We start from the raw sequence: 21,100 nt of genomic DNA, 5'->3' as shown, positions 1-21,100 counted from the left end.
CATGTCATGTAGTTGTGTGGGCAGTGTGGCAGGTACAGGAGTGTCTCTTTGTGTAATAACATAAGGTTGGCAACACCAAAGTTCTTACAGTAATTCAGTAAACTCCGAAAAGTAACAAATTGGAATGCAAATGGTAAAATGCAGGCTCAAATAGCCATGCTGTGATTATGGCTAGTGTGGAGAGTTTTTCCGGATTAGCTAGATCTCATATTCGAATCTTAATTTGCTACCATTTTTAGTTTAACAAAACATCCTGTCTGATTGTGAATCAATATAACTTGTAAATACATGTAAATTATAATAATATTGATAATAATCAAGTTATGATGTTTGTAAACTTGAAAATAAAGGAGTACGCATTGCATTATAAACTCTAAATGGCAGTGCAATGTTATAGGAGAAAAGCCCATGCTATGTAAAGTGGTTACAATTCACACAGACAGACAGACAGACAGACAAACAGACAGACAGACAGACAGACAGACAGATAGATAGATAGATAGATAGATAAGAAATACATATTGAGTTATTGATTGTAAAACATTGATAAATAAGTGATTCAGATACAAATACATGACAGTCTCAAGTCTAAAAGGGCCTGGAAACAAAAAGCATCTGAGTACTGAACAGTAGTATGTGGTTTTGGATCGTAAAGATTATGACTTAAAAAGCATGCCATGCTTGTAAAACACCATACTATGGCCCATAGGCAACATCTATTAGTATAAAGTTCCTTTCAGTGAGTTTACCATGACCAACAGGGGATTAAGTAGAAATGCACGCAGCATAATATAATACAGTTTTAATTTGTCCACATTTGACCTAGTGCAAACAGGTCAAAAAAGAAATAACTCTAACCTATAGCATTGATATTTACATTGATTGAAACAATGTATGCAATTTGCCCCTTTCCAAAATGTCATATTAACATCATTTTTCCCAATAATAATAAAGCCCCTGTGCTCTGTGGCTTTAAGAGTTCATACACAGAACGTTCAAGGTTAGATCAGGTGGATACTAGTCAGGATGGGAGGACCTGTTCTGTCCAAGCCTGGATAATATACATCTAGATAAAAGACTGAATTTAATATCTATCTACTAGCTTTTCATCAACACGGTAATGTTTCCACTGCTACCTACGATTATTTGTTTCTGCTAAACAGCAGTGGAGCAAATGTTACTGTCATTATTAAATGCCAGTCCCCATGTCCTATAAATAAATATATGCATGTTTATTTTTGCATTTTTTTTGCTATATATATATTTTTATATATATATATTTTAACAATATGTCAATTTTAATGAATCTGTATGTATACATTTATCAAAATGCTTCATTATTTTTTTTCAATTGTATGTATATTTATCTATATATGAATGCATTTGAATATCTATTAAATAGTTTAAATCATAATACTAATCTAAATTTCAAACAGTGTGCCCATCTCATACAGGTTTTCTGCATAGCTATACTTACAGGAATATGGATTTAATATGGCTGCATACGTTTGCATGTTATATACAATGCTTATGATAATGCTTCTCAAACTCCTCCCATGTTGGTGACCTGAGTGGTGTAGACTACAGGACTCATTTCCCATAGCCTGCATAGAGGACCGACACGTTTGAATTATGGTCAGACACAGAGATCAACCCCACAGCCCCTCCCCCATCTCCCCCCACTTGCTCAGGACCGTAGAAATGGAAGAAATGAATTCACCTGTCTCAGCCACAGCAATCTCCAGGAAAAAACAGAAATATAAAAGTGTCAACTTAGACCATCCTATATTTTTTGGTTATAGTCATTAGTACAACACAGAATACATCCATAAACATCACTTAGCGGTATTCATAAAATATCCCACAATATCCAAGTTATAGGGAATCCATCTTTCTACCAGCATCTTCAGAGAGTAAAAGGGTCTGTCTTCGTTGTTCAGTAGATAAAATCCATTACACAAGTCAGGAAAGTTCCAGGAATATTCTTTTAAGGTAGACAAGGTCTCCAGATGTGGCTAGAATTGTAAGATGAACACCAGGCATGAATGGGCCAATGGACCTTCCGATAAAAGATTGTTCCATATATACATATAGGTGATCAGGATAGGGCAGGAAATCTGGCCCTGCAGGCAGATGGTTATGCTTCCCCTAAGCTTGCATCTCTTCTCTGACAGCCTTCGGCGAAGCCCGAAAACCCTTTATAATAACCAGCTCTGTCCCCCTTTCATATCACATGATTTCGGTTCACCTGGAACGAACAAAGAGCGTACACACAAAGACAAGCCGAAAATCAGGAAAAAAAAGATCCATGAGCCAGGCCTAGAAAGATATTCAGTGTTTTCAATCCCGGGGAGGGAGGGGAGAAAGGGGGGGGATCTGTATCCCTTATCAAACTTTCATTGCTCCTTTTTTTTAAACACAAGAGTTATTGTGGAGAGTTTTTTTAATGTCCCCTTTTACTGTATGTAAGATTTCATTGTGAAGGCTTTAGGCCTAGCCAGGCTACGCCAATAAGGCAGGACAATGGAAGGTCTATATGCAAGCGGCCTGCCCTCAGGACAAAAGCCTGCGTTGTCTCTGGAGGGGGGAAGGGAAAATGCTCAGGTACCAGAGGGGTGAAGATCACTACATAGCATCTTAAGATCCAATTCACAGAGATTTAGAATCTTCAAACAAAACCAGTCATTTAACTTTCTCATCCTGGACGCAGAAAACCCAGTGAGATAGCGTTCACTGCTTGCCAAGTCACTTAACTAGTGGCACTCCCTCCCAGATCAATGAGTACACTCTAACATGACCAGTGGTCCTACTGAGTATCAAGGTAGGTAAAAAAAAAAGTACTGATGTAAGCACCCAGAAAGCAACATTACTTCTCAGCCAGGTTAATTAACAGGTCCCACCTCAATACAAACTATTGTTTCTCCTTATGTTAAGATGCACAGTAAGGTTTCATATAAAACTTGCTAACAGAGAGACTGTGTAATCTTTTTATCTAACTCTGCCAAAGGTAGGAAATCTCATTCACTGCATAAATGTCTCTGACCCTAAGAGATATCACTAAGAGATCAGCATCTCTCATTAGAAGAGTGAATACTTAATTATACCCAAGAGTTCTGTTTGTTAAGTGTCATCCAAAAGGTAATAGCATATATCATGTTCTCTCTTTCATTGGCAATATGCAGCAGAATGTTTGATTTGAACCACTAGTAAGACATGTATCTCATAATTTAGAAGACACTCTTAATCTAAAATGTTTTATTTTCTTTGTCTGTCTGTCTAGCTCTCTCTCTCTCTTTTTTTTTACACAATACACAATATTCTGGTCTAGCACTCTCCCTCTGAGCCTGTTCTGTGGCACACTGATCGTTTGAAGCAATTAAAGTGTTTATGTCTGTTAAAGGCGATTTTATATTGTTTCTCCCCTGGGAAGACAGTAACCGGTTACAAGGCTTTTTGTCTCCTAACAATTGCTCAGTGTGTTTCAGCAGTTACTCAGTTAAGAACATGAGACCCTGAGGGTATTCATGGCTTTGTCTGTCAATCGTCTCTTTCCAAAAAATACCTATATAGTCTCATCATTTTGTAACAGCTATCATGGCGTATACAGCTCTGTCCAATCAGAACGAACCAAAAGCAGCACACGAGATTGGTAATGCCATGTTGAAATGCATTAGCAAGTGGCCTGCACTCAGAACAGTGAAAGGATAGGGTACAGAGAAGGCTGCTTTTGACGGATGCTCCTACTTCAGCCCAAGTCTTTAAATAAATACAGGAGCCACTGGCATGCTTGTTGGCAACTAGAACTAGCCTAAAACTTAGTTTTTCTTTGGTTAATGCACTAAATTTGTGCACGTCTATAAGTCGCTAATGGTGGTGAGAGACGGATCTACTTAGCTTGTAACAAAAATAGGTGGGACCAAAATGTGGGAGGAATAGGTCCGTTAAATAATAATGTGCAGAGATTCAAGGTTGAGAACAAAGAGATTGGCAGGTAAGTACTCTAAGCTGATAAAACAGAAATAGTAAGGATAATGTTGGCGCAAGATTATGCAAGATTTTATGAAATTAAACATCAGGTTTTAAAAAAACATAAATGTGTTAAAAAGCCTCTCTGGGTAGCCATAGTATAATATTGATGCCGCAAAGTGAAGATTTAAATGGATTTAAGTGGACAGGTGTGTGTCTTTGCATACTGTTACGTATTATTGGAAGTGTGCGTATGACAGGACTTTTGAGCCATACCAGAGTGTAAATCAGAGGATTAATGAATAACAGATTCAGATCTGGATTAAAAGTGAATGAATGAGATGCTGTGTTGGTCAATTCTCAAGCTGTGGATTAGTAGTGGGAGCTGAGAGCATGGGCTGTGTTGTGTATGGGTTATATTTCTGTTTGGGCGAGCAATCATTCATTAGTTGAGAAACCACAGTGATAGTGAAGTAACACAGCATGCAGTGTACTAACTCAGGTGAGTTGAGCATGCACAAATTGAAGAGAGAGGTTTCTGTATAATATGAGTGCGAACTAGCTGACGAAGGAAGTACAAGAATTCAGATAATATGTATTTGTTTGCTGTTTAGACACAAATACTTTTTAAATAACAGATATGTACAATGTTGTGTTTTTTGAAGATTAACCCTTTGGCTGCCGGATCAGCAAACTGATTTTAAACGGCCTTTAAAAAAAAAAAAACTTGGAGAATCTGGGATTTTGTGTTTTTGTTCAGTTGGCAGAAATAGGTACGTTTCGCTCTTAATTTCCGCCCCCTCTATTTATGACAGCCAATCAGGAGGGCTGTGGATGAGATGTAGTTTGTTTGAGAAAAGCTTCGCCTTAAAGGCATGGGGAGATGTGATCAGGGCAGCGAACAGAGCATCATTCAGATACGAGAACAGAGGCACTATTACTGACACACAGCAGTGAGCCAGCTCACCTCCTACCACCAAGACTCACTAGGTACGTCCTGCATTCCAACTTTCCTGGCCTCCTATTTCACTGAATTTTTCTTCGAGTCATAAGATGTATTTGTAATCATCCGCGTATTTTATTTCTCAACTATTTTTCTCTATTTTAGTTTTATCCCCATTGTACACTTGTTAACTAGACTATTATTTCTTTTTGTTTCTTTTGCCGCTCAGTATGTCAAAAATTTACAGTATAATTTGTTATACTCATTTAATATTTCCACTTTCTTCCTATTTTTGTGTCTCTCTCCTTTTTAATCTTTCGCTTTTTCTATTCCCTTTAATATCTCCATCCCACTCTCAGCTAACATCTCACACGCTATTTTCTTACTCTCTTTTGTTCATTTTGTCTTCCTATGTTCTCTCTTAATTACTGTTCTGATATACACCCTCCTTTCTATGCCGGATAAATACTCTTACATTTCCTTCCCGTCCTTCTATTTTTCATATATTATTTTCCATTTCTATTGTTTTACCTTTAATTTCTTAGCTTTTGGTTTTTGTTATGTTTTACTTTTATTTGTTATGTGATTCTGTTGTATGACTGCTAATTTACCCTTATTTTGGAACAAATTTTTATTCTATTTGAAACCAAAATCTCACCCAGCTATGGCGCTTGGTGTTATCACTTTTTTGTTTTATTCAATGGTTTTTCCTAAATGTTTTTGCCTTCCACTTGCCTTTCTGTTTTTATATTTTCTTAAAATTCTTTAATGCTTTAATATTATGGCTGCTTATTATGTAATTTCCTGTCGTTCTTTTTGCCATGCACTTTCTTTGATTCCTATTTACTTGGATTTTTATGCATAATACTTGTTGCAAAGGTTTTTGAGTAGGTATATTATTCCGTGATAAATATACAAAATAATGGAACATTGCAGTAGATTATAATATCCCTTTTATTGCATGTACAGACCTTCAGAATGGCAATCTTTTAGGAAATCATCTATTTATCAAATCTAAAACATTTCTTCACAAAAAGACATACGTATTTCAAACCTGGATTGTGATAAATGGGCTAAAACAACAAGACAGATATATTAGCCCTCAACCCCCTCTGTTCCTGTACGTCCAGTGGTCTGATCTCAATTATGTGTCTGTTAGTCCACCCATTGTACAGCGCTACGGAATTTGTTGGCGCTATATAAATAATAAAATAATAATAATAATAATTAATCTAGCAAAAAGTTAAAAACACAAAAACTTTATTCTGCAAGAGGGTCCTAAGTAATCAATGATGGGAGAGTGACAAAAAGAAAAAAAAAAACACAAGTTAGTGAAGGGAGACTGCGTATAAAGGGGGAGATAGAGAACTAATTCACAGCATGAATAAGTGTATGTACACATATCAATATGCAAGTGTACAGCGGTATGTACACACACACACACACACACACATATATATATACATGTACACATGTATTTTTCACTTATATCTACTTTTTTTTTTTTTATATTCTTGTTTGTATCATATACACATGAATACACATATTCCAAAATGTATATCAACGTATTCATATTGATATACATTTGACAACTTCTATACATACACCTATAAATAGATCTTAATGTTATATATCGAAGATATGGTGAACTGTGTATTATGGGAAAATAATGCCACTAAGGGGTTCTGAAGACTTGTATAAACCAGTAGATTTGCATCCATATGTTTTATGAATGTCTCTAGAACCCTGAGACAGAATTATTTTCAAATAGTATGTGGTTCACTGTTATGTATGTTTTATATGGAATTATATTTTAGATGTGGTTAAAAGTGTTAAAGGATTACTCCAAACGCCATGATCAGTTCAGTCACTTCAGTGTTTTAAAGTGGTTGTGGTATCTAAAGTCAGTACGTGCAGCTTTTTGCTATGAAACGTTTAACCCCTTTGTTGAGTAACTCCACTTCCAAGCTGGCTAATGGGAATTCTGTGCATATATCTATGTCCACACACTCATTCCTTAGTTGAGATGCAGTGCCCACCAGGGACCCAGGTAACAGGGCTAACCATAGTAAAACAGTTTGCCCAATTCAGGGGGAATGGTGCAGGGTACTCCTACCACCATAACCACTACAGTGGGTTGGAGAAATCCTTTATGGTAGAGTTAAGTGTTTAGTGTGAGTGGAGTGTAAAAGTGAATATTTAATGATCGTGTTAGGGTTAATATTTAGCTACAGTGTAGTGTAGGGGTTAATGCGTACCTATAGTGCAGAGTAAGGGTTAATGTTTAGTGATAGTGTAGGGGCTTAATACTTAGTGTTGTGTGTTCTAGGGATTAATGTTTAGTTTGGGTTGTCTAGGTTATAGGGAAGACTGTACTGGGTAGCAATGGGACGTGCATGTTCCAGTGCTTTCGGAGATTACTAGGGGCTACAGTCCTGAGCAGCAGCTACATCAGAGATGGAACCTGTGCATTATTACACTTTCATTAAGGAAATAATTGCACAAATCACATCGACATTGTGTACAGGACAGGGTCCTACAACATATATGCTAATGCGTTTCCATTAATAATTCAGGCAATCTATAGATAATTCACAATGCTCTAAAACACAGATGTTTATTTGTATCGCTATTACACTGATTGTTGTTGAAAGTATTGCCATTATGGAAATCACTTATTGTCTTTGATTTGCTTTTCTTAACTTATAACTCTTTTTAGCAAATTAATTGTAATGATTTACTTGACAACTGATAAAATAGGATGTGAAAGAAAATAAAGAAATATTTTCTGGATTTTGTGACTCTAAATTGTCTAAATTGAGTTTTATTACCTTGAAAGCACTGTTTATGGGCTGTTCCTATGGTGAACAAAAGGGGCAGGCAACATGTTGCATGTAAAATGTATAAATGTATAATGAATAGACAACTACTTTCCATCATAAACTGGAGAAAAGCGTTTAGGGGTTTTAGCTAACGTACGATGATATTAAACAATATTGTCTGCAAAGCAGTAAATGCAATATTTACAGGGTAATTCATTCACTAAAGAGAGAATTGACAGGAATTCAAAGTGAATTTTTATGTGAATTTCAAATGTTAAGCGCAAATAAAAGTTGAATTTGGCTCTAAATTTGACAATCAGTTTGAATCCACTTTGAATTTCTGACAATTTTCATTTAAACGAATAACCTTGTTAGTTTGTTCCTCCTTGGTAATTAAAATATTGACTTCAACTCTTAATATGAAAAATATATTGAACTGACTTTTCCATAGTACAACCTTGTACTGAATTATTATATATACCGGTAGTTTGTATATTTAGTTAAGTGATATAATAGGTATAATTTGAACATGTGGCTGTATCTTAATTTTACTGTCTAATAATTAGATAATAATAATTCGGATGGAATGCATTAATTAAGCAGATTAAGGCTTATAGTTAATGCTATGAAGAATGTTCTACGCTATCGGTGTTTTCCATTAGAATGTAACGTCGATATATCCTTTTTGTGATTCACCTTTGTTAAAGTTTATATTGGCATTAGCAGTGCAGAGTTGTTTGAGATTCATCTTTCTAAACAGGCCACATATTTTCGGCTACTGTCATAATATTAACCCCTTATGGACCAATGGCTGTCTGCTGACTTGTAATAACCGATTCAGCTAGTCCCAGCTGGACTCTATTGAGCTGCTGATGCTAAATAAGTTGGACATTTCAGGTCGATATAGTGTCTATGTGGACCAGATTGTGATATTGTGATAGAATGTCACTGGTGCCTAAGTAGTTACAAGAAATCGTTTGAAAACGCCCCAAAACATTTATTTGCTATTAAATTGAGAAATATTAAATGGAAATATTTTACCTGTTAGAAAGAAAGGTCTTAATGTAAACATACAATACAGGTATTGACTGTGATTGTCATCCAGTGACTCTAATAAATGGTTCTTGGATATACTATATTGTTGTGGAAATTTGTTTAGATTTATTTAAAAATGATAATTGAACAATATTAGCATACAACTAGGGCAAAAAAGCTATACAAAGTTAAGCATTGAAATTTATAACTATGTAAAGTTAGGCAAAAATCGAACATGCTATCACCAAATGGCTAGGCTGCACAGTAACTTTTTTCAAACACTTTTCTTATTTTTAATTCATAGTAATTAATTAATTAATTAGTCTGACATGACCTAGGAATGTGTTTACAATAAGTACAGCCATTAAAGGTGTCTGCAATGAAAAAGACTGCATAAACTGAATAAAAGCCAAACAAAGAACTGTGCATTGTGCAAAATATGCATTTATATTCTTCGGCAAAGTAATCCTTGTATGCAGAATTATTTTTATGCTCCAAAAAAGTTAAAAATAGACAGCTACAAACTAAATGATGGAAAGCAAATATTTGAGCTTTTTTTCTTCATTAAATTAGGTAATATTAAATAGTTAATATTATAATCATATAGTGCCTATATTATTTGAGTAAAGGGTAAGCTTAGCCCATCGAACAGCTCTAAGGAATATGATGAAGCTTTATAAATAAAAAATGATTAATGATAATAAAATGTAAAAATATAATATTTTATGTTACTATTTAACAGTTTCTAAAATGTATTTCCAATTGCATTGAATAGAAAACAAACAGACATATCTTAAAATTCGCACAGCTGAACAATCCCCTCAATAATTTTCCTTTGATTCACTATTCGGAAAAAATTTGGTTGGTTCTGTTTTGCTGAATTACTAAATCACAGGAATGACCAGGTTGATATATAAAACAAATATAAAATGAGTTGGCTTAATGTTTTATGCAGCTGGTAACCTACATGTGTGTGCTGTTCTCCCTTTGTAGAATACATTCACACTAAAAATATTTATGTCAAAATACTGACTGCTGAGTGTTATTATAATGCTGTCATGTATAATGTTGCTAATTATTAAAGTGCAGGGTTAGTTTCTGTAATGTCACTTTGAAGATGACAGATTTACAGAGTTTAACCCTAACCAGTCTGGACACTGGTGATTTTGTGTACCATGAGTGTTATCCCCACTTCCCCAGAGGCGTAACTAGGAACCACAGAGCCCCGGTGCAAAAATAGCCATGAGGCCCCCACATACATCTACCTCCCACCCATATGTCCCCACCCCCCCACACAGGTCCCCGTCTCCCTACATGTCCCGGCCCCCCACACATGCAGACAAACAGATATACATGCAGACACACACAGACACATACATGTAGACACACACATACAGACAGACACACACATACACACATAGACCCATACATACAGACATACATACATACAGACACACATAGATACACACACACAGACATGTAGAGACACATACACATACAGATATACAGACACACACATGCACTAACAGACACACACACACTTATACACACTCACAGGCATATATACACACACACACTCACAGACACAAACTCACAGACACACACTCAGACACACACACACACACACATTCAGACACACACACATACACTCAGACTCTCAGACAGACACACATACACTCACAAACACAGACACACACACATACACTCACAGACACACACAATTTATTCATGCTTTTTAAATTAAAAAATGTCCACCCAGTCTCCTTAACTGGAGAGCTGGCGTGGATCTGTCACTGGGATCCAGTGGGGCTTCAGTGAGGCAGGCGACTGTGTTCCCAGCAGAGGCGGCGAGGCAGCTGTGTTCTCCTTACTCTGCTCCCTCGCACCGCGCAGGCTGTCTACTGATGCCGGGAGCCGGAATATGATGTCATATTCCAGCTCCCGGCATCAGCAAACGGCGTGCAAGGGAGCAGAGCAGGGAGAACACAGCTCCCACGCCATCTCTGCTGGAACACAGCCACCTGCTGGGGGGTCCATTAGGTGGCCAGTAGACCACCTCTTGGGCCCCCTCATGACAGGGGGAACATGGGGGCGGCATCCCGGTTTGACAGGAAGTACTCTCTTAGTGAGCACTTCCTGACAAACTGCTCGGCCATGCTACACACAGGCAGGAGGGGAGCAGCACAGCTCTCCCCTCCTGCCAGACACCCGCGGACCTGGGCTGGTGCGGCTGTGCACCGGCCCAGAAGGTATCCAGGTGGCCTACAGTTGCAGGGGTCATGGCTACGGCCAGGCCCCCTGCAGTGAGGGGCCGGTCGCAGCTGCGACCCCTGCACCGTGGTAGGTACGCCATTGGTTATCTTATGGATACTGAGCTCCATATTCCATATTATGGAAACAGAGCTCAAGCAGTACCTGCCTTTTAAATACGTTTAATTTCAAATTACCTCCTGGATGCAGATTATTAGGACCGGCTCAGACAGTGCTGTGTTTATATGTAATGTAGGGTGAGCTCCTGGCTGCAGATTATTAGGACAGGCTCAGACAGCGCTGAGTTTATATGTAATGTACGGTGAGCTCCTGGCTGCAGATTGTTAGGACAGACTCAGACAGCGCTGAGTTTATATGTAATGTACGGTGAGCTCCTGGCTGCAGATTATCAGGACAGACTCAGACAGCGCTGAGTTTATATGTAATGTACGGTGAGTTCCAGGCTGCATGTTATCAGGACAGGCTCAGACAGCGCTGGGTTTATATGTAATGTACGGTGAGCTCCTGGCTGCAGATTATCAGGACAGACTCAGACAGCGCTGAGTTTATATGTAATGTACGGTGAGCTCCAGGCTGCATGTTATCAGGACAGGCTCAGACAGCGCTGGGTTTATATGTAATGTAGAGGGACGGTTATTACACCAGGTTTCACAGCATAAATATTTAATACACACAGTATATTAACAGGAAGTGCATAGTTTTGTGTTTGCTTAAATTCATTTTTTTTTTGTTTTTGTTTTACATATAATTACTCTGGTTTATTTTGTAAACATTGATGCTGAAACAAGTTTTTTGTTCTTGGTAACTCATTTTCATGCCTAATGCTTCATGCCAAGTTAGACTTGCTTTCCTGTCCCACTGATTAGAGTTAATGGAATCTTCTGCTGTTCACAAAACAAAACAAACATATTCTGACATATAAAGGGACACTGTAGGTACTGTAACTGCTTCATATCATTCAAGTGATTATAGTGTTTGTCTGGCCCTGCCCTTTCATTCAGTGTTTAAACTATTTTACCTTTTTGCTAGTCCCTTACAGCCTTCAGCTCTGTGCTGCTTGGGCTAATGAGGAAGCATTACCTGAGCAGCAATGGACAGCTGTGAGGGTCAGCTAATCTCTTTCATCCTATCAAAGTACCCATTGCTGGTATGAGTTTATTTGTCTATAAGGAAGTATACAATATTTTCCTTAGTAAAACCTCCAATATCCCTGTAGGTGGCCTGGGTCCATTAATTAGTGTTAAACTGTTCAAAACTGGATGAGAACTGAATACAGGGACAGTGCCAGAGGACTCCAAATTAGATTAAATGATAATAGTGCATATTTAAGTCTATTTAAATTAGCATGGGAAACAAATCAACCTGAATTAATAAAAATAAATAAATAAATTGTTACATTTCAGTTCTAGATTCTTCAAACATGAGTGACGATCAGAGCCTGTCTGAAGTGGAAATGAGCCCTGTTGGGTCAGAGGACCCCTCCCTTACTCCTGATCCCATGCCACCCCATGCCCACTCCAGTCCAGATGATGATGATGAAGATGGAAAAGTGAAAAAGGAGCAAGATTCTGAAGATGAGAGGTTCCCTGTTTGCATCAGAGAGGCAGTTTCTCAGGTCCTCAGTGGCTACGACTGGACATTAGTGCCTATGCCCGTGAGGGTCAATGGTGGCAATAAGTCCAAACCACATGTAAAACGGCCTATGAATGCATTTATGGTATGGGCACAAGCTGCTCGAAGGAAACTTGCGGATCAGTATCCACATTTACATAATGCAGAACTCAGCAAGACTCTGGGCAAGTTATGGAGGTAAAGAGCCTACTTAAACTCTTGCTTAACAGAGTATTTTATTAATGTGCAAGAAGGTTCAAACTTGTATATATTTATTTATAAAATATTTTATCAGAAAGGATACATTGAGATTTCTTTCGTTTTCAAGTAAGTCCTGGGTCCACAAAAAAAAAATACTAACAGGGATATTCAATAAACCAGGAGTAGGCAATCTTTGGCACTCCAGATGTTGTGGACTCAATCACGGGAGACATAGTCCACATAATCTGGAGTTGAAAAAGGTTGCATAACCCCTGCAACGAAGAATGAACTGTCAGAAATTCAAAGTGAAAAGTGTAAAGTCTTAATAATCCTTTCGTTACTTATTTCCATTAATAACATATCTTAATATCTGACATATTGGACATAGTAACACTTAAATGTAGATAGATAGATTCCTGTTTAGAAATGCGTGAAAATTAAAATTATGTAGATCTACAGAATTCTATTTTTTCATTTATTTATTAACTTAAAAATATTTATTGGTGTGCTAAACTGTTTATTATAGTCTGTCTAAAATATCTTACAGGCAGGAAAAACCTCTATTCTCAATTACATTAGGTGCAATAATAAAATAGAAAAAAAAATATGTTAAGTAACTTTACATAGTAGCTACAACAAAAGGCATTGCAGGTCACCATTGCATTCTGCTTATAACCCTTGCTGTGTGCTCTATGTCCCTAAGTCATGAAGTTTGACCTCCACATATTGCTGCACAGTGTGAAGTAGGTGAGGGCTGCTATTTGCAGACCCCATGCAGTGATACACAAGAACAAAAAGAAGCCCTTGCAGAGAAACATGTTTCCCTGCAGGCTGAAAAGCAGGATTGAGGTAATGGACATAATAAATGGATGTTACAAGCACAAATAAAATTTTTCATGGTTTTCAAAAGACAGCCCTATATAAAGAAACCCATATGTAGCATAATCCTTTATCAGGTCAAGACACTACGGCCTAAATGTAGTATTGTTGGATAGGTGTTCTAAATGACCACCCTGATCCAATGGACGCAGATGCATTTGGACAGTAATGTCAAAGTGTTTGACATGGATCTCTTTCTACACTGACATCCTTGTCAGCTTTCATATATTAATTTAAACCAACTTATTTGCAGTCATTCGGTTTTTTTTTGCTTTTTTTTTTAAACAAGCTTTCTTGTCCACAGATTGCTGAATGAGAATGACAAGAGACCCTTTATAGAGGAGGCTGAAAGGCTACGAATGCAGCACAAGAAGGACCATCCAGATTATAAGTATCAGCCTCGTAGAAGAAAGAATGGGAAGCCTACACCTGGAGAGGGAGATGGGTCCTCCGAGACAGAGGGAGGTGCTGCTTCCATTCAGGCACACTACAAGAACTCTCACCTTGATCATAGACATGGTTCTCCTATGTCTGATGGAAACTCTGAACATTCCACAGGTATGCATAAACAGCATGGTGTAAATGCCATTTGTAGCTTCATATTGATACTATGTTACACAGCAGAAAATAAAAATGTATTTAAAGGGATACTCAAAGTACTACAACCACTTCATCTTATTGAAGTGGTTATATTGACTGCAATCCCCACCATCCGGCCATGCAGTATTGGGGGACCCTCAATCAGTGTTAAACCATTAAAAACGGCTTAAGACTGAATTGAGGGACAGCGTCAGGAAACTCTAGGCACTAAATCAAAGAGCTGAAGTGGTTATAGTGCATGGAGTGTCCCTTCAAGTATAATTGCCTATTATGTCTTAATATAGCAGTGACATTACTAAAGCAATGCTATATCAGTTTAATCTGCATGTTTAGATTTAATTAATTTGTGATTATTGTAATCATGTATATAAATGCAAGTCAGCCTTGATCTCAGGGAAAGGATGTTTCATGATAAGGGAGTTTAAATTTGTATAAAAGCAATGTTATTACTTGCACTTTGTTCTGTGATTTATCAGATTACACAGGCTAGATGTTTTAATTGGCTCCAGTATTTTTCGTAATATGCACATTACTTTGATTTGAAATGCTGCACATCGTTTGCGTATGTTAATGCAAAGAAATCTTTCCATTCTAGGCCAAAGTCATGGTCCACCTACTCCACCAACTACACCTAAGACAGAGCTACAGGCAGGAAAATCTGATAGCAAGAGAGATGGTTCTCGTTCCCTGGGAGAAGGAGGCAAACCTCATATTGATTTTGGCAATGTGGATATAGGAGAAATCAGTCATGATGTCATGTCCAACATGGAAACCTTTGACGTCAATGAGTTTGACCAGTATCTCCCACCAAATGGCCATGCTGGTCACCCAAGTCATATTGGGGGGTACACCTCCAGTTACAGTCTCACCGGAGCTCTGGCTGCTGGTCCCTCTGCCTGGGCTCTAGCAAAGCAACACCCTCCATCTGTGGCAGACTCCAAAGCTCAAGTGAAGACAGAAAGCTCAAGTACAAACCACTATACAGAGCAGCCATCGACATCTCAGCTGACCTACACTTCACTGGGGTTGCCACACTATGGTTCCTCCTTCCCTTCAATCTCAAGGCCTCAATTTGACTACTCAGATCACCAACCTACAAGTTCTTATTACAGCCATTCAAGCCAAGCCTCCAGTCTATATTCAGCCTTCTCCTACATGGGTCCTCCACAGCGTCCTCTTTATACAGCCATCTCTGAGCCTCCTAGCGTGGCTCAGTCACATAGTCCCACGCATTGGGAACAGCCTGTCTACACTACTTTATCAAGACCATGAAGAATACAGAGGAAGAGGCAAAGGAGGGGCATCTCTCGGAGAACAACGTGCTCCGACGGGGTCCTCCCACAGCTCAAATCCCAGGAAGAATCCGGATTTCAGGAGCACCAGGAAACTGTAGTCAGTTTCTACGGGCCCCTAGGAAAGATGGTGACCGGGATACATGGGCCATTTTCTCTGAAAAGAACTCCAGTGTAAAAATGGTGGGGGTAGGATAGCTGGGCAATGCAGGGATGGGGGAAGGGAATTCATGTTATACACAGATAATGGACTAGTGTCTTCCATATTAGAGAGTAGCTGCAACATCTGTTCTGGTAGTGGCTTTGACCATAGGTGCCATGAAGACAGTGGAGGTTTTAAGACTTACAGTCATGGACTGCTGAAGGCATGGGCACTTCAGTCACTCACAGCAGCTTGACATTCTTATCCAGTTCAAATGAACTGCTAACCTTTTTGATATAAGGGATAGTCCAAACATCACTAATCAACTTAACATCTTTTGGAATTCACAGAAAATTAATTCCTCCTGCTCACTTGTCCACAACGTAGTAAAGTGCATTATAGCTAATGAAGGAAAGTATGATGCAGTTCATGGTTTTCAATTGCATTCGTTCACCTTAGAAGCTGATTAAACAGCTCTGCATCTAAATAATCCTAAGCAACCAGAACAAGTGGAGGGAGGAGATCAAATGGTTATTCCAGTAGTAGCAACATCAACATGTACTCCATCTGTTATGCTGATGAGAGCAATATGGCATCAATGTCTAAAGAATGACTGTTGGGTGCACTAAGGTAGCCAACAATTGGCCTGCATATTCATCCACAGTACTGTGTGATGTGCATGTACGTCTCTTGAAAAGAGCAAACTGGCGATTTTTTTTACGTCGACATCGTGGTAATGTGTTGTCCTTTATTCTGAAGTGACAACCACATGTTTTTTATAAATATTCTGCTATGAAAACACACATGGTCAGGTTTAACAAACAATAAGTAGGCAGTCCACTTCTTGTGTATTCATTTACATATTGTGACGCCCTTATGAATTATAGAAGATATGTCCTAAGGGAGACAGAAAAATCAGGAGGATTGTGCTAACAAAGGTTCTTTAATCTTTGCACCAACTAAACAGGATCTATGGTGATCAGATATAGAATAACTAGAAGCTTAGAGAACCTTGGCTCTATCAAGACAACTTCATTGGTAGTTATTTATGAAGTGCTGATGTAGGGCACAGTTTAAAAAGTGAACCAGTCACTATAGAAACCAAGATAATGTTACTAATGGCTGTTCCACAGTTGCTCTTTATACGCATATATGGCTAGAAAATCCCCAAATTGACTCTTAATGGTTAACCATCTACACAGACTTAAACTTCTGCCTAATGTGAAACTGATATGGACACTAGGGTTTTCTAAGGTTTCTGACATATCGCCACATGGATGTGACAAGCAAGATTGTGTTTTCACTAGTAAAAAAAAAGTTAAAAAAAAAAAACAGTCATCATTGACGACCAAGGGAGTTTATTCAGAAAGCACACAGAGTAGTCATACCTGATTTGCAGATAGTATCATTAATATTTGAAGGCATCCTGCAGAATATAGATACGTTCACATATATTTTAGTTCCATTCAATTTTCTGAATGCAATAGCATACAAACACACGCACACGCACACATATACACTAACATGTTCAATACAGGCAAATTTATGCTGCCAATGAACTGTTTAAAGCCTATTTTTTTGCCATAAAAATATTGGTCACGGAAGCTCTGAGAAATTAAAAAAAATGATCCAGAAAAACAAAACGACTGACAATTGGAAAGAATCTGATTAAATGGAAATATACTTAGATTTTGACTAGATGTAAGTAAAGCATATTTACACATCCTGCTTGTGTAGAGCATAATGGATGTATAATAAATGCAGACATTGTACATCTGTGACACTGGCAGAGCCAATTCATTTTTCCCCATTGGCTTATATATTTACTTATAATTCTGATATACCAGTCACCTGCATTGTCTTCATTGTCAATTGTCCATTCTTCAAACTTGTCCTTAGGATTCACCAACTGGTCAGAATTTTGGGATATATCTACTTCAGCACAGGCAAGGTCATCAACAACTCATTCTAATTGAGACACCTGCTCTCGATTCGTGGCCTGTAGGTCTTGTAGAGAAGTTTGAAGACCATGGGTCAAAACATCTGCTTCAAATATTGTTTGCAGATCTCCTTTAAGAAGATTAATGCAGTCAGATACTCCAAGTCCCAAATTATTGCATTATCAGGAATGCATCTGGCTGTATGGGTGGCATTGACAGCTTGACAAAGTGCACATTTGTAAATTCTCAAGGGTGGCCACTTTAAGCGACTTAAAATAATGTGCACACCAATATTTCTAGAAATAGGAATTATGGCTACTCTGAAGTATGGCTATCAGGATGAAAAAATGGAAACAGTTAAGACAATATGTAAATATAAAAATATATATATATATATATTTTTGTTTCAGACAGACGTGGTGAGACAGGTGTATTTAAAACCAAACAATGTCTCTGTAGAATTTGGTTTTAACCATTTTTTTTAATTTCAGGTTTTGATATGAAGAGGGACAGAAATTACTTAACCCATTTGGGGTAAACTCTTATATACTTTTGTCCTATCCCCGGATTAACCCCAGTGTATAATAAAAATTGTCCCTTCCTCCATCAGTCTTCATTCAGTTACAATACAATACTTTTTGTTTGTCTTTTCTTTCTTATTATATGTAACTGCATCTTTGTTATTTATGTATATATCATGTTATCTTACTTAGTTTCTTTTGATTTGTAATTCCTTTACTTGTGCATAAAACCTATACAAATATATATTAAAATAAAAATAAAAAAATTAAACTCCTGGAGTAACTGATTTTTATAATCTTATTTTTTTTCAATGCATTTTATTTCCTTTTGTTACAATAGGGATCTGCAATGGAAACATGCTTCTTTAACGTAAGTACCTTCCACTTCCAACGCCACTACCTTTAAGAGAGAAGGCCTATCTGTTTTTTTTTGGGATGATGTACAAGTGGTGTCTAAAAGTATTAATAAACATGGTTACAAATGGTGACATGACTCCACAGCAAAGAGGTGAAGGGTGTAAAGAAATGACAAAAACAACGGGCTTCATCAATACAGTCTCCAAGGTTAGGACATACAGATCACAATGTTAGTTGAAATATGGACATTTGTATGGGAGGTGGACAAAAACAAAACCCCCAGAAACATTTAGAAATCTAACAATACATTAATAGGAAGCACCGGACATGTAGTAGGGCTACCATTCAGAAGAACTCATTCAGAAGATTGTTTTCGAATGCTGTCATGTAAGTCTACAACATTATATAGTGGGCGATGCATCATTTTTCATGAAGAAAAGCCAGATTTTTGAAGGCTGAAAGAGGTGGAAATCTACTTTACAATCCATGTTCCAGAACATGCCATAAACATATGTGATATGAACATATAGTGCTTTAGAATATAATCGAAAGCAATAGGTTTTATCCTACTGTTAATAATAATAAGAAATTCATTTAACCAGAAAAGACACATCTATTTTTTGTTGTCTCAATGTTACTATTAATTAACTTAACGGTACTAATTCTATTGATCTCAGAAGTATGAACGGCTGGGAAAACCTTTGACTGTAAAATATTGCACCTGGAAACGTTATCAACTGAGTTATCTCACCAGCAGTTAACAATAGCACTCTTGTGTTTTTCTAGCATTTGATATAAGGGCATCATCACTCGGGGATATAGAAACTTAATGAGAGACCAGTATTTTTAACCATAGGGCTCACCTGGTTCTATAAAATAATCATTGCATGCCTTGACATCTCAACACATGCAAAAAATGGCTGAAGGCAGAAATTGTGAGCTGCGTACATAGAACATGGTAAGATTATGATATTCTTTGACATATAGTATATGTGCTTATTTATGTTTTCCATAGACCTGAATGAACATTTGTTTTGAGCCACAGGGGACAAAAAGTGACAGGATAGGTCATTCATAGGTATGCAATGAGAGGCAGACTGGGAAAATTGGCTGAGAGTAGCTTACCCAGAACTAAGAAAAGCGCAATAAACAGAGAAGAATTTCAACTAGTTAAATATGGCGTCTGTTGTTCCTCCTTATTACAGCCCCTCCCTAGAATCAAACCAACAGTCTCTGGTTCCTCATGATCGTATCATACAGCCAAGGAAACAAAGGCCCTATTTAAAGGAGCTCTTGAGAATCTGACCCCGGAAAAGCCAGAACTGCTCCTGCAGATTTGCACACAAAGCCGCGTCTGCACGGATGAAATTTCACATCCCCAATGTGATTAAGAGATTCTGCTTTGGGACGCTGGCCTGATTAGCTAATTAACCCTCCTTAGCCATTGTTAACCTTACGTCTACCAACAGGGTGATCAGTCAAATCCTTGTTCCCTCAAGTGGCATGTTCTCTAAATAATATCCCTGTTAATTTCATGTAATGTTCAAAAGACAGTTTGAAATATTTTAATTTAATAATTTTTCTTCTAATGGTTTGAGCAGCATACTGTCAAGCTATCCACGTTTAATCCTTGGCCGCCTAACAGGTTAAGTTCTAGAACAAGAGATCCTGTGATATTGTAAGTACGTTCCTGCTTAAATAACTGATACGGAAACTAAAACGTCTTAATAATAATCGTTCCTTTCAACGTATTCAACTTCCTGTCATCAACTGATCAGAAGGCAAAATGGCACCACATGAGGTAAAGCTAGCAAACTGCAACAAATACCTTTAAATGTGACCCTAACATGTAGTGGTTGTTGAAGCAAATGTAAAGCATCAGGTGTTTGTTTCTATTGACATGAAATAGCTGTATGTAGCAAACCTTTAGAACACTATACCAGGCATTCCAATGCTTCTCTCGTGAAAACACCACAGAAATTGCTGGCATTTTCATCAGTGTTAATGGTGGTTTTTATATCTGATTAATAAACAACTTAACCAGGAAACTCTTCAGATTTTAATTACCAAATAGCTCATCATAAACAGAGTTAATCACTAAACTAGGGAAAGACAAGGAATTTAAAATGTTATGCCAAAACAGCCATATTGGGATAGCTTCTCAATCTGACATATTTTGCCCTGAAAACACTAACATGTCTTCATCAATACTTAACAATTGTGTACTCGTTGAATAACTGTTACAGTTTTATTAGATCCATGGTAAGCAAAAGTGAAATAAAAATCACCATGTTAATTATATATAATGTTCATTATGTCAAGGAGAATGCCATTAAAAAAAAAAAAGTGTGAAATGTGGTTAAAAACTCAACTTGAATCATTTTGTAGCCCATTTATTTTTTTGTGCCATTTTCATGTTTTTATCGTTGCCCTTGCTCTCCCATTTTCTGCAAGCTTTGCAGCAAATACATTGAGTTTTACTATTGAACAGTAGACACAAAGCAGTCTTCAACATAAAAA

General features: G+C 37.6%; 1 protein-coding gene across 2 annotated transcripts; it reads left to right on the top strand.

Annotated features, from left to right (window-relative positions):
* The first annotated feature begins 3,778 nt into the window (after positions 1 to 3,778).
* SOX10 (SRY-box transcription factor 10) lies at positions 3,779 to 18,446 on the top strand. 2 transcript variants are annotated; one of them, XM_063426431.1, is made up of 5 exons: positions 3,779 to 3,991; positions 4,782 to 4,956; positions 12,441 to 12,846; positions 14,033 to 14,286; positions 14,924 to 18,446. In XM_063426431.1, exons 3-5 carry the CDS (start codon positions 12,458 to 12,460, stop codon positions 15,598 to 15,600), a joined length of 1,320 nt encoding a protein of 439 aa, XP_063282501.1. In that variant the 5' UTR covers positions 3,779 to 3,991; positions 4,782 to 4,956; positions 12,441 to 12,457; the 3' UTR covers positions 15,601 to 18,446. The 2 variants fall into 2 exon arrangements, with proteins under 2 accessions (XP_063282501.1, XP_063282500.1); XM_063426430.1 differs by lacking the exon at positions 3,779 to 3,991 and having other exon boundaries at positions 4,636 to 4,956.
* The last annotated feature ends 2,654 nt before the right edge of the window (positions 18,447 to 21,100 follow it).

This window comes from Pelobates fuscus, chromosome 7 (assembly GCF_036172605.1).
Source record: "Pelobates fuscus isolate aPelFus1 chromosome 7, aPelFus1.pri, whole genome shotgun sequence".
In the NCBI taxonomy this organism is placed as follows: Eukaryota; Metazoa; Chordata; class Amphibia; order Anura; family Pelobatidae; genus Pelobates; species Pelobates fuscus.
The sequence above is the reverse complement of the archived record's forward strand: the minus strand, read 5'-3'. Positions and strand labels throughout refer to the sequence as shown.